The 13,559-nt window shown below is 44.0% G+C and overlaps 2 protein-coding genes across 2 annotated transcripts in view; one reads left to right on the top strand and one right to left on the bottom strand.

Moving 5' to 3' along the window:
* NDUFAF2 (NADH:ubiquinone oxidoreductase complex assembly factor 2) overlaps window positions 1-3,189 on the bottom strand; it is a 136,061-nt gene extending 132,872 nt beyond the window's left edge. The window contains exon 1 of the mRNA XM_065406649.1: window positions 2,989-3,189. Coding sequence (XP_065262721.1) covers window positions 2,989-3,115 — 127 coding nt within the window. The 5' untranslated portion in view covers window positions 3,116-3,189. The remainder of the gene's footprint in view (window positions 1-2,988) is intronic.
* A 295-nt stretch (window positions 3,190-3,484) lies between these two features.
* Window positions 3,485-13,559, top strand: part of ERCC8 (ERCC excision repair 8, CSA ubiquitin ligase complex subunit) — a 57,080-nt gene continuing 47,005 nt past the window's right edge. The window contains exons 1-4 of the mRNA XM_065406158.1: window positions 3,485-3,618; window positions 8,049-8,144; window positions 8,277-8,378; window positions 11,616-11,739. Of these exons, the coding sequence (XP_065262230.1) occupies window positions 3,542-3,618; window positions 8,049-8,144; window positions 8,277-8,378; window positions 11,616-11,739 (399 nt within the window). The 5' untranslated portion in view covers window positions 3,485-3,541. The remainder of the gene's footprint in view (window positions 3,619-8,048; window positions 8,145-8,276; window positions 8,379-11,615; window positions 11,740-13,559) is intronic.

Genomic DNA, 13,559 nt, shown 5'->3' with positions numbered 1-13,559 from the left:
AATTAAGATTAGTTTGACATAATTACAGAACATTCCAGCACCCCAACCGTACTACATCACACTCTAAACTAGATTTAATCCAAAACTATGTGCTGGGGAAGGATGAGAAGAAGCTGCATGAGTTGCCTGGATTGAGGAATATGGGTATGTGCAATATAAGAAATGAGTCTAATCTCTGTAGAGAAGTGTGGGGTGTACTCTGTGGGAGCAGATACTATTAGAAGCATTTATGGAAGAGTTTATACAGTTTAGGGAGAACAGGCCAAAGAAAGTCAGACTAGTTTCGTGTAAGTCTCCAAAGAATTTCACCTACATGCATATCCTAAAAAATTCCCTGAATGAAAAAGAAGTCCGTTAGAAAAGTCTGTTTTGACAGAGGTAAAAGCAAAGCTCTAAGATCACCTGATGGGTGGGTTTATCTTTACTTACTTTAAAATAACAGTCAATTTGAAATCTGTGTTTTTTTAAATGAGTTTCATGTTCTAGGCCCTTCCCCACTTTCCTATTTTAAAAAAAGGTTTCTCTTCCCTATTGTCCTGTGCATTAGCACCTGGGAAGCTAACAGACTACAGAAAGAGTGAAAAAGGTTACCGAAGGTCCCTGGTATACATCTCCCCCTTATCCGTTGTTTTGGATATCCGTCACTCATCAATAGGGGAACGTGTTCCAATTTACATTGATCCTGATCCCATATCCGTCATTTGCACGGATAGGGACTGATGTGAATTGGAACACGTTCCCCTATTGTATAGTACAGTACTGTACTTGCGTCCGCTGGCCATGTTCAAGGCTTATTACCTATGGAGGACGTTCTCCGTGTTGATTAAGGAGACAGCAGGAGAAGCCTAGTGTAAAGGAGTTTTGGAAGTCCAACAACATCTTGAACGGCGTGGAAAACATTGACACGTCGTGGGAAGAGGTCACTTCACAATGTATGAATGACATTTGGTGCCGTGCATGGCCAGATGCTGTCCACAGCTTCATGGAATTTGATGCCATTCCTGCTCTCAAGCAAGAAATTGTCAAGTTGGCGAAGGATGAAGAATTGATTGAGCTGGACCAACAACGGCTATCTGAAGAAAGCAAGGACGATGATGTAGGGCAGGAAGCCAGGAGTCTGATGACAAAGAATCTCTCCGTTTCTTTGGATTGCTGGACGAGATGACGGAAATCATAAAGAACTGTGATCCTTTTCGTGAACGGTCTGCCAAAGCCTCCAGGGCTCTCAATGATGCAGTGGCTTGCTACAGGGAGATCTATTGTTCAAAGATTCATGCAGAAGAGCAGAGGTCGATAAAACCCTTTTTTAAGACTTCTGCAACCAAAAGGCCAGCCACGGAAAAGCCAGCCCAAGAAAACCGAGCCGCCACCCCAACCTAAGTTTAGCGTAATTGACACTATTTTATACTGTATTACAGTACTGCATTTACTTTATTAAAATATTCTATGTGTTTGAATGGTGTTAGTAGGGTTCTACATTATTTTATTCAATGTTTTATATGTAAAATGTGTACTGTATGACCTGTCATTGTAAAAAGGTACACTGTTTAGGTATACTGTTTAGGCAAAAAGAGCATTATCATAGGCAAGTGTGGTGAAGTTGTGAATGCATCCGCCCCTTATTCCATTATTTCTCATGGGGAAAAATTCCCTGGTATCCATCGTTTCAGTATCCATCGCCATTTTCAAGAACGCACCCTCAATGTATACAGGGGACCCCCTGTATATATATTAAGTATTATGAAATTAATCTTGTTAGTCTTTCAAGCCTGGTTCACTTATTTTCTTCTTTTATATATAGCCCTCTAATATGGCTAATGTAAGTCTTATCAAATTCCCCCCCCCCCCCCAATGGAAATAGCATTATTTAAAACAACAGTAGTAGAAAGCACCAGGACAGGGAACAGAGTCAAACTAGACCACAAGTGAAGAACCTGATTCAATATTACAGGGATATTAAACAAATTTAGTTCAGAGGCACATCCCCCCCTTTTTTGTCTTTATCAAAACAGCCCCCAAAATACAGTATGCTGCTAGCTGATGTGAGAAGGAACACAGTACAAGCTTCACAGTAGTGGCAAAGTTGAAGAAAGAAAAAAAGTACTTGGGTTAAGAGCCTAAGGAAAACTATAGACAATGTGGGGGTGTATAGGGAACTAAGGGGAAGAAGGAGAAACACCTAAAAGACATGCAGGGGAATTTCTGGGCAATGTACATGGAGAATAAATAATTGGGCAGGAAACAATCTACGAAAGGGTAAAGCTCTGTGACGAAGACCATGTTGACCACTTCACTCCTCCTGCTCAATGGAACCCACAATGGTAAGAATAAAGTTCCTGTCTGTGGGAGACAGAACTCAGTCCAGGAGCGGTCCTAGGCTGCGGAATGAAGTCCCCTGGGAACTAAAGGCCATCACAAACCTCACCACTTTACATTCTAAGTGTCTGGCTCATTTCTTTGACCTTGCCTTCTCGAATATAAACACACAGCCATATGTGTATTTACTTGTTTAAAACTCTGACCACAACAAGACACTGTACTGCACACAGGTGTCCCCTGGGGAGAAGATGAGAGAACAAACTGTGACAGACGTGCTGTCATGCTGCTTAATGAACTACTGGAAGGCGCTCAGGCACTAGGATGATGAACACGGCGTAAGAACCTATACAGCACAGAAGAGAGTAGAATACAGGGAACAATGAGGGGAGCCTAAGGGCAGGGGGGCCTGGGGGAGGCTCGGGGCAGAGGGAGTAGGGTGCATGGCGGCAGGTGAGGTGGGTTTGGGGGTGCCTGGGGGAGAAGGCTGTGGGCAGAAGAGGTGGGGTCAGAGGTGCCTGGGATCAGGCTGGGGGCCCGGGTTCAGACGATGAGGGGATACCCTGGAAACGCTACAGGCGGGCTGAGCTGCAAGGAGGGGTTGCTCTGCCAGAGACAGGCCCAGCAACCCCCCGAGAGAAGGCTGTGAGTCCGTGGCAGCCCCGCTCTTACCAGCCCAGGTTTGGTGTTTGGGGATCTTGTAGTATTTGTTTCCAAACGGGTCGCTGTCCACAAGCTGCTTCTCTGGCCCGAGGAGCCGGAGCCGCAGGGCGCGCAGGAGCCGCCAAGGCCCGCCCATCCTGCCGGGCGAGACCCGCTTGTTCTGCCGCGGTCACCCCCTCTCCCCGGCGGTGAAGCCAGCGACTTCACAGGCCCCGCCCCGCCTCTGAGCCCGAGGGCGCCAAGTTCCTGCCACGCCCCTTCCGCTTAGGCCCCGCCCCCAAAGCTGTGATCTCCAAGTACGTGTCACACCTCTTCCGCTTCGGCCCCGCCCCCAACGCTGTGAGCGCCGTGTACGTGCCCCGCCCCTTCCGTCTCAGCAGCGCCCCCAAAGCTCAGAGCCGTGTACGTGCCCTATCCCTGTCTCTCCTGATTAGGGGCGGGCTGTTGACTATCCAATAACCGCGCTCTGCATTGGTCACGGTCGTTTCGCACTGAGCCAATCGGCGTCACCCTATTTACAACATGGCGGCGCTCCTGGATCTGGTACTTGCCTGGTCCCGCCATGTTGGCCTTCCTTTCGGCCCGCCAAGCCGGTCTCGACGATCCGCTGCGGTTGCGCCGAGCTGAGTCCACCCGGAGGTAAAGAGTCTTTCGGCTCCTGCAGTTCAGCCTCTTCTCGGCTGCGGCCTGACTCGGGCTGTGCCCGGGTGGAACGGGCCACGGAGAAGCCCGGGAATTTCCCTCTCCTCGTAGGCGCTCTGCACGTGCCTGCCCACGCCTCGGATCTTGCCCGCCCTGGGGAGCCAGGACCCTGCGCGGCCCCTGGGTCCTACAGCTGCGCCGGGGGTAGTGAGGCGGCGGCAGAGTTTTTCAACCTCCCCCCCCCCGCGCACTGTGTTGCCCCCACTTGATGCGGGAGGCAAAGCCGGGTGACGGGGCCGTGCCTTAGTGTCTCCACCCTGGGGTAAGGGATGATGTTTTTACACCAGTGTCGTCCTTTGCCCATTACCAGACATCGACAGGGCCCTGCTGGGCCAGAGATTTTAACTGGGATGACAGCACCTGAAACTGCCCTGTCACGGCGAGCGTTTGGTGTCGTCTGTCTGTATTTTACCCTCCTTTCCAGTTTGAGTGCCAGTGGATGAAACCGAGGGTCACGCTCTTCCCCTCTATTTCTGCTTTCTCGCTGCAGCCGCCCCCCCCCCCCCATTTCCAATTAAGCTTTTTTTTTTTAGCAGCTCTCTGTACCGACGTTTGTTTGAAGAAAAACTCAGAAAGAGGACAGGCTATTTATTAAATGATTTCTTCAGATGTGAAGGATTATATTAATTGGTGCTATTTCTGAGAGTAGTGACTCTAGAATAGGTGTTCAGTCTAGAGGTGGTAGTAGTAGTGCCAACCCCAAGCATTCAAAAATCATGAAAGTCCAAAAATAAGGTATTTAAAAGCATGTATGTTGGGTTCTTTTTACTTACCTTCTGGATTTTGTGTGTTTGGTTTCACATGTTTAAACTTTTTTCTGTAACCACTAAGGCTGGAAACTTCCTCCTTAGAAAATGAAAACTGAGATTCTCATGTAATCACACAATTCATGGAGCTGGGGCTTTAATAAAAAAAATTACATCTATTACTAAGATTTGTTATAAAATGAGAGTTGGCTGCATGGAAGTAGTGATCTAGCCTGTTGTCCTTTGGCTGGACAAAGTTATGTATATTACTGGCTGTTTTCATTTCAGTTGCACACTTTAACTGCATTATATAACGTTTTAAAATTACACAAGAATTATGACAAGGAATCCTTGTGGCACCTTAGACACGAACAGATTTATTTGGGCAAATGCTTTATAAATTTGTTAGTCTGTAAGGTGCCACAAGGACTCCTCGTTGTTTTTGCTGATACAAACTAACATGGCTACCCCTCTGAAACAAGAATTATGTTTTACCCCAAATCTGTGTCAGACTCATGCTTGCTATCTTCCACTACCTGCTGCATGCAAAGTAGTTTGGCTTCAGTGCAGTACGTTTCACCACAGCAGCCATTGTAATGCCTGGTGATATGCTGTTTTTGCCAAAATGTAGCATTGTGTTGTAACATGCTACTGTAAACCCCATGACATTGTAAAAGCTAAGTTGCATCCTACACGATGAACACATTAACATGGCATGCTTATTTCCATCCCCCTAAAGTGTATTTGTTCTACATCCTTTATACAATACCTGTTTACAGACACTAATGTGAACATCTTGAGCGTCATATCTAAAAGAATTTTATGTGGCTTCTCCTTCTTTCTGAATATTTCACAAATAAATCACTATGAGTTATGGTTGGGCCTTGTAGGACTTCTCAAGTCACAATTCTTTTTATTTAGCTATAACAGAGAACCTTTTCTAGTGTAGACTAGGCCTATGTGAAAACCAATACACTAAAGCCTCGTGAATCTGCAGACAGACTAAAACAATAAGTATGAGGCTCGAATTTCTCTTTTTATCTCAATTAGATGTTAATTCTGAAACCTAAAGATGACAATTTAAATGTCAACATTGTTAAAAGGTTCACTGATGATGATTTTAGCAGAAATATTCAGCTAATCTCATTATCCCATAATTAGGGCCCTACCAAATTCACATCCATTTCGGTCAATTTCACGGTCAGCAATTTTTAAATCATTAATGTCATGATTTCAGCTATTTAAATCTGAAATTTTACAGTGTTGTAATTGTAGGGGTCCTGAGCCAAAAGGAGTTGGGGTGGGGGGTCACAAGGTTATTGTGGGGGGTGTTGTAGTACTGCTACCCTTACTTCTGTACTGCTGCTGGCGGCGCTGCCTTCAGAGCTGGGCTCCTGGCCTGTAGCTGCTGCTCTCCAGCTGCCCAGCTCTGAAGGCAGCGCCGCCACCAGCAGCACAGAAGTACGGATGGCATAGTATGGTATTGCCACCCTTACTTCTGCGCCGCTGCCTGCAGAGTTGGACCCTCAGTCCGCAGGTGCCGCTCTCCAGTCACTCAGCTCTCAAGGCAGTGGAGAAGTAAGTATGGCAATACCGTACCGCCCTTCCCCCTTAAAATAACCTTATGACCCCCCTGAAGCTCCGTTTTGGGTCCAATTTGAGAAATGCTGGTCTCCCCCATGAAATCTGTATAGTATAGGGTAAAAGCACAAAAAAGACCAGGTTTCACGGTCTGTTACGTTTCAGGGGGTAGCCGTGTTAGTCTGTATCTACAAAAACAACAAGGAGTCTGGTGGCACCTTAAAGACTAACAGATTTATTTGGGCATAAGCTTCATAAGATGCATAAGATGCATCTGAAGAAGTGAGGTCTGTTGCGTGTTTTCCATAATCCCAAACCGCATCCTGCACTTTTCCAGGTACCAAGAGCCTGATGTGTTCGCCAGCCAGGTGCCAAAATCTTCAGCTTCTCCCAAGAATCTGTATGATACAGCTATGCATTGTCAATCCAAACATCTGATTATATTATTCATTTTCTGTATTTAATTCAATAGAACCCTAATTTTTTTAATTTAAATTAAGCTGCAGCAGGATTTCCAGTCTGCTACAGCCTGGCATTTAGCACAGAATTTAGTTCCAGATTGCAATGGAGAATAAATAGCTTTTGGTATAAGAATAGTAGTTAAGAGACTGCTGCTAAAGTCAAAATTTAGGTACCAATCTGTGAAAGTGAAGTGCTGAGCACTTCCAGCTCCATTTGACTTCAGCTGCAGGAGGCATTCAGCACCTTGAAAAGTGGATGTTCATGTCGTGCATATAAATTGTGGTTTTCCTGTACTTCTGTTGGCAAATGGGATTGCTCAGTAGAGTGTAGATTTTTCATAACATGGTAGCAGGATTTCTAACTCCACTTAAGGAGCTGGGTTTTGGTGCATATCACATTTTCATAACTAAGAGGAGCCGTAACTCATTGAACCAAAGAACTTATCAAAGGTGTTTCTGGTTATCACCTACCTTGTTCAAAGCTAGTTTCACTTTGCAGTAATTAGAAGACGACAGTTAAAATGTGAAAGGACTTTCATAGAAATATTTTAATAAACCCACAACTTTGAACTCACCATATTTTTCTCATTAATTTTATTTTGCTATTCATATGTCTTTTGGTCAAATGACTACTTAGTATTTTTCTGAATCTATAAAATGCTGAGTCCTTTTTTTTTCGTGTGTGTGTGTGTGTGCGCTGTTTCATCCTGGATAATAAACTCCGAGCACGTTGTGATCTCAGCAACACACTTTTTTGCTTAATTTGAATTTTTTTAAGACCAAGTATCTTTCTTATCTTTGATCAGATGTTGAGGAAAATTGTAGTTATTCTTGTCCGTTACAACAGAAGAAAAATGTTTGATTGACACTTACAACAGTAGCTGGATTTGCATGATCATACAAATTAGGAGTAAAAACTAATCTTGTGCATAACACAGTGAATGCTTCTGATGTTTCATTAGCTGAATTTGAATGATCAAAAATAATTTTCATGAGGATGTCATTTTTTGTTTCTTTCTTAGTGATACAAAAGATGTGGAGAACATTTAATTATTTGTAATTGTCACGTGGTGGTGGTTTTCTTATTCATTCTGTATAACAAACCACTTTTTCATTTACTAAAATAACTGGTTTGTCCACTAGGTGTCCTTAGTTTTATTAAATAAACTACCAAATGATCATGGTTGGGATGAAGACTAACTTATTTGTGAATATAGTAGATATAAAAGTATATAAACATTTCATTTCACTTTTTTATATTTCTGATACTTGCTTTATATGCCAATTTTCAGTTATACATTTGTTGGCATTCATTGCTAAATAAAGATTTGTAGTCCTCCACCTCCAAATAATATACAGTGTGGTAATTTCAGCCAGTCACACATTTCTTATTTTTAGTTCTACATCAAGTCTGAACATGTACTTTAAAATGTAAAGGGTAATAATTGAATGTATTGAGTCAAAGAAGAATTCTGAGGATCACAAATTTGACTTTTTTTGTTGTACTAAAGAAAAGGTAAAATTTGAGTACTTCCTGATTCTCACCGTGCATGGTTTGAGATATTCTATTTTTTTAAAGGGTACTAAGCTTGGAGCTAAACAAAGATAGAGATGTGGAAAGAATCCATGGGAGTGGTGTTAACACCCTGGATATTGAACCTGTTGAAGGAAGATAGTAAGTAAATTATGCTGTTTTATTATCATGTATATTTTATAGAAATTACTTTGCTGAATGTGAACATTCAGTTACTTTGAACAGATTGTGAATGTAGGATATCTAAAAGCTATGTTATGTTTGTTCTTACAGCATGTTATCAGGTGGGTCAGATGGTGTTATTGTACTTTATGACCTTGAAAACTTCAGCAGAAAACCATGTTATACATGTAAAGCAATTTGTTCTGTGGGCAGGTATGTACCTTTTTTTAAAAAAATCACTGAAATATTTTTAGCAATTTTATTGTATATTTTGCATTGAATTCACAAATTGTTGCACTTTAGTATTTTACTTCCTACATAAAACCCTAATCACACATAGGACCAGACAACTTTGATTAAAAAAAATTGACGCACTCAGTTAAAAGTATAATATATCAATTCTGAAGTTGTAGGAGCAGCTGTTCCAGTTTTTTATGTTTTTGTTAAATGTTGGCTAATCTAGTCGTTTCATTAATAGTGCATGTAAAAATAGGAATCTACTGACCATACAGTTGTATAAAACTTTTCATCCAAGGAGTTCAATACTGTAAAACATTGGATATTTTTACAGAGAGGAAAATTGGAGGCACACAGAGATTGTGTGTTGCCTAGGACCTCACGGAGCATCAGTGGCAGAGTCAGCAATAGAAGCCCAGTCTCCTGATTCACAGTCCTGTTTTAACCCTAGAAAACCCTGCTTTTCCTGTTTTCAATTTACAGATTCCTTATTCTGACTCTTTCATATTATCCCACACTGAAATTGACCATGTAGATGTACAGTGCTATGTCTAGGCATAAGGAAAGTAATTTACAATTCACTCTCTTTAGTAGACTGGATAGAATCTAAAATAATTTGCAGCTAGTTACTTATGAAGTTGGAAAAACTATTTTGAGGATTCTAGACATAAATGATTTATGCAGTGGTAATCTGGAATTTGCCAAGGTCATGCTTGAATGAGGACAGTCCCAATATTACTGGCAAAAGACAGGCCATGATTTTATTCACAATTCATTCTACAATATTACAGCTAAAACTGACAGAGAACTTAGTATATATGGTAGCCCTATAGTAGAATTAATGCATCTGTATAACCTACTCACAAGTCCCCAATGCCCTTACAGATTTGTCAGACTTTCCCTGCAGGTCATAAGGATTTGTTCTTTTTATGTATTTATTGTTGCCCATCCTTGTACTTAGGAAGTTGGGCCCTCCCACAAGCAAAGACTTTTTCTGTGTCTCATGATAGTTTGGCCTTCCCTGCAGGAGTTAGTGGGTACCCTTTCCCCTTATTCCCATGGCTGGATGTTTGAGGCCTAGAAGCTGGGTATGTGAACTAGATACAGCATTGACTACTGCAGCAAAGATTACCTACAACAGCAGAAAGGCCTAAATTGTGACAGGAAAAGAAAAAGATGCTAGAGAATGCATCAAAACATGGTACAGATACTGTTGTTAACCTGCAGTCTCTAGGTGTTATCCTTATGGGTGTCTGGACAAACTAAAATGATAATTAACATTAAGTGAATAAATCCCAGAATTGGAACAAACTCTTAAACATAACAAAATTACATAATACACACTAACAACATAAAACATTAAATAAGAGAATAATTCTGAATCTAGCCTTGAACAATGCCATCATTACGCTTCTTAGTGTGTGTCAAGAATCAGTGGAATATTCCATAGCTGAAGACCCTGTTTATGGCCACATCAAGACTGTACTGTTAGATGGATGTCAGTCTGTTTCCACAACAGGCACTTCCTCCGATAGATACATCCCTTATTATTTCCAGCTTTAAACACTAATAGTAAAACTTAATCTTATTCATTAGTCTCTACCCAATGATACAATAGGAAATAGATTTTTACAAAAGAGAATTAAAATGAGGCAAAGAGCCTAGTATTATTAAATATATTAGAAATCTATATGAATTATAGATAATTAAAATATCTGGAGTTAAACTAGCCAGGGGAAATAATTATCCCTCTTCCTGATTCAGGACATCACAAGCCAATTATTAACTGCCTGCCATTAAGAAGAAGACAAGAGCCTTTAGTACTTGGGCTGCTGTGTTTTACAGAGTTGTAATTTCTATTTGTCAAGGGGAGCCCTGAATAAATTGCATTGTGGCAATCCAGCTTGGAGATCACAAAGGACCTAAGCACTGTGATAATTTTTCTTGAAGATATGACTCTTAACAGCTTGCAAATATTTGAGAGATTAAACCTGTGCTTCCATTTTCATCTCATGGTCAAAATGAACTATAGATTCTGAGCCCTGTGAATCTGCTTCAGATTGTGATTTTTACTAAAGACATCTGCCTACTGTAAGACAAGGCACTGCCTAGCACAGCAGAGACTGGTTCTAATATGACAGATTTTTCTCAGCAGACATAGAGAATGGCTTGAGTGTTTAAACTAAGAGACGGCTTCAGAGGGAGAGGAAATTTCGGATTGTACACTTCACCTAACTGTACAGCTCCACTGAGTGATTCTGTGCTGTAGCAAAGACAGATATTCTCCTCTGTATTTTAGTGCCATGATACATCTACATATGGACTTGATGGAGAGTATCCTAGAGTCCTGAAGCTCACCACTTCACGATTGTTCTAAATCTTGATCCCTGCAATTTTATTTTCCTGAGTTCACTTGTAATGACAGTGAGCTTTGGGAACATCTAAAAGGGATGAGACTCTCAGCGATAAGGATACTAATAGGAGCAGAGATCCAATTATAGTTCCTCAACAACCACTAGAGATTCTAATATGCTATCTTAAATAGTTCACCGATTCTCAAGATCTCATTAAATTGAAATGTATTTAGGAGCCTGTGAAGATGAAATCAAACAGGACCTGTGTTGCAAGATACTATCTAAATTCCCTTAAGTGTTGATCTGACCTCGATTACTACTGGAACAAAGACTGTGTGGTTAGCAACATACTAAAATAGTAAAATTTTGTGGCACTTAAGTCATAGTTGTGATTTAACATTACCATTAGCAAATAATTGTTAAAGACCCCAATCCTGCAAACTTGTGCATATAATATGGAGTCCCATTTAAATCAGTAGAACTCACCAGGGTCATAACTATTTGTAGAGTCAGGCCCTAAAATAATATTTAAATGTCAAAGCCTACATTTTCAAGAGTGACGACAGATTTTGGTGTCTCAATATTTGGGTGCCCAACTTGAGACACATCAAAATAGCTTGGTTTTGAGAGGGCAGATGATCAGCACTTCCTGAAAATCAGCCCCAAGGGGGCTCAAATTGGTCACTCAGAAATTGAGGCACCAAAATTACTGGTAGCTTTTGAAAACTTAGACCCAGTAGTTTTTTTTAAAAAAAGGTAAAAATAATTAAAAAAACAAAAACCCCACCTTGGTCAACTAGTATCAAATCAAAAATACACTGCTGACCCTAACCAGTGCAATTCTATTATTGTATTATAGGAGCCATCCTGATGTACACAAATTCAGCGTAGAGACAGTTCAATGGTACCCTCGTGACACTGGCATGTTTACATCAAGCTCATTTGATAAAACACTGAAAATATGGGATACAAACACATTACAAGTAAGTAATTATTAATCATTTTCATAACTTCCTATGCACTCGACCTTGGGATATACTGAGCACCAGTTTTAAGGGGTAGTGTTTCTGAAATTCCCACTGAGCTCAGTGAGAGTTGCTCAGCATTTTGAAGGATGAAAAATGTCAGGTTGGTAGCATTCAAAACTAGGTACGGAATACAAGGGCAGAAGTTTAGGCATTCCCATACTTGCCAGCATGCTTCAGCCTTGTTTTAGAAACCACTTGTATGTACCCATAATATGGTAGTTCAGAGTCTTCGTGATTGCTTGGTTTTTCTGCTTAGCCTGCCAATAAGAATGTGACTTGTGATGGTAGACTTTGTGGTATGTACATTTGTCCAGCAACAACTGGTCTGAGAGCATAATTTATTTCTCTTGAGGTGTTGAACACCTATTGAACAATATTAATTGTTGGTTATCATCTTATTTGCGTAGCATGGGTAGTGTACTATTGTTATAATTATAAACAATATGAACATTGTCTTTGATGGTTTAAACCAGGGGTCGGCAACCTACAGCACGCATGCCAAAGACGGCACGCGAGCCAATTGAGTGGCATGCTGCCTGCCCGGTGAGAGGAGGAGCGGGTGGAGGGGCCGGAAAGCGCCACGCTGGGGGAAGAAGCGGGGGAGGGGGGAAGCTTGGCTGCCGCTGGACCAAGCTTCTGCCTCCTGCCCCTGCAGGGGAGAGCGGGGGGGGGGGGTTCCTGGCCCCCCGCCTCACTCAGCCACCCCGCCCACCGCTCTCCCCTGCGGGGGCAGGAGGCAGAAACTTGGTCCTGCGGCAGCCAAGCTCCCCCTCTCCCCCCGTTTCTTCCCACAACAAGGTGCATTCCAGCCCCTCCTCCTCCTCCCCCTCCCCCCTCTCCCTGCCGGCGACGGCCCTTGCGAGGGGGAGCGGAGCAGAGCAGAGCCGAGTGGCAGCGTGCTCCCTGCTCCGTAGAGGAGGCAGAGAGAGGTAGGGACGGGCCTTGGGGAAGGGGGTGGAACAGGGCATATCCCTCCCAGCCCCCTGCCATGAGCCGCTCAGGGCAGGGGGCTGGGAGCACCCCCACGAGCCGAGCACCCCAGCCTTCTGCCCTGCACCCCCACACACCCTCCAGCCCTCTGCCCTGACCTCCCCCCAACACCCAGCCTTCTGCCCTGCACTCCCCACACACCCTCCAGCCCTCTGCCCTGACCTCCCCCCAACACCCAGCCTTCTGCCCTGCACTCCCCACACACCCTCCAGCCCTCTGCCCTGACCTCCCCCCAACACCCAGCCTTCTGCCCTGCACCTCCACACACACCCCAGCCCTCTGCCCTGCACCTCCCCCCAACACCCAGCCTTCTGCCCTGCACCCCTCCACACACCCCCCAGCCCTCTGCCCTGCACCCCTCCACACACACCCCAGCCCTCTGCCCTGCACCCCTCCACACACACCCCAGCCCTCTGCCCTGCACCCCTCCACACACACCCCAGCCCTCTGCCCTGCACCCCTCCACACACACCCCAGCCCTCTGCCCTGCACCCTCCCCACACCCAGCCCTCTGCCCTGCACCCTCCCCACACCCAGCCTTCTGCCCTGCACCTCCCCACACCCAGCCTTCTGCCCTGCACCTCCACACACACCCCAGCCCTCTGCCCTGCACCCCCCCACACCCAGCCTTCTGCCCTGACCTCGAGTCGCCCCCCACACCCAGCCTTCTGCCCTGCACCTCCACACCCCCCCAGCCCTCTGCCCTGACCTCGAGTCGCCCCCAACACCCAGCCATCTGCCCTGCACCCTCACACACCCTCCAGCCCTCTGCCCTGACCTCGAGT

This window comes from Emys orbicularis, chromosome 6, assembly GCF_028017835.1.
Source record: "Emys orbicularis isolate rEmyOrb1 chromosome 6, rEmyOrb1.hap1, whole genome shotgun sequence".
NCBI lineage: Eukaryota > Metazoa > Chordata > Testudines > Emydidae > Emys > Emys orbicularis.
The sequence above is the reverse complement of the archived record's forward strand: the minus strand, read 5'-3'. Positions and strand labels throughout refer to the sequence as shown.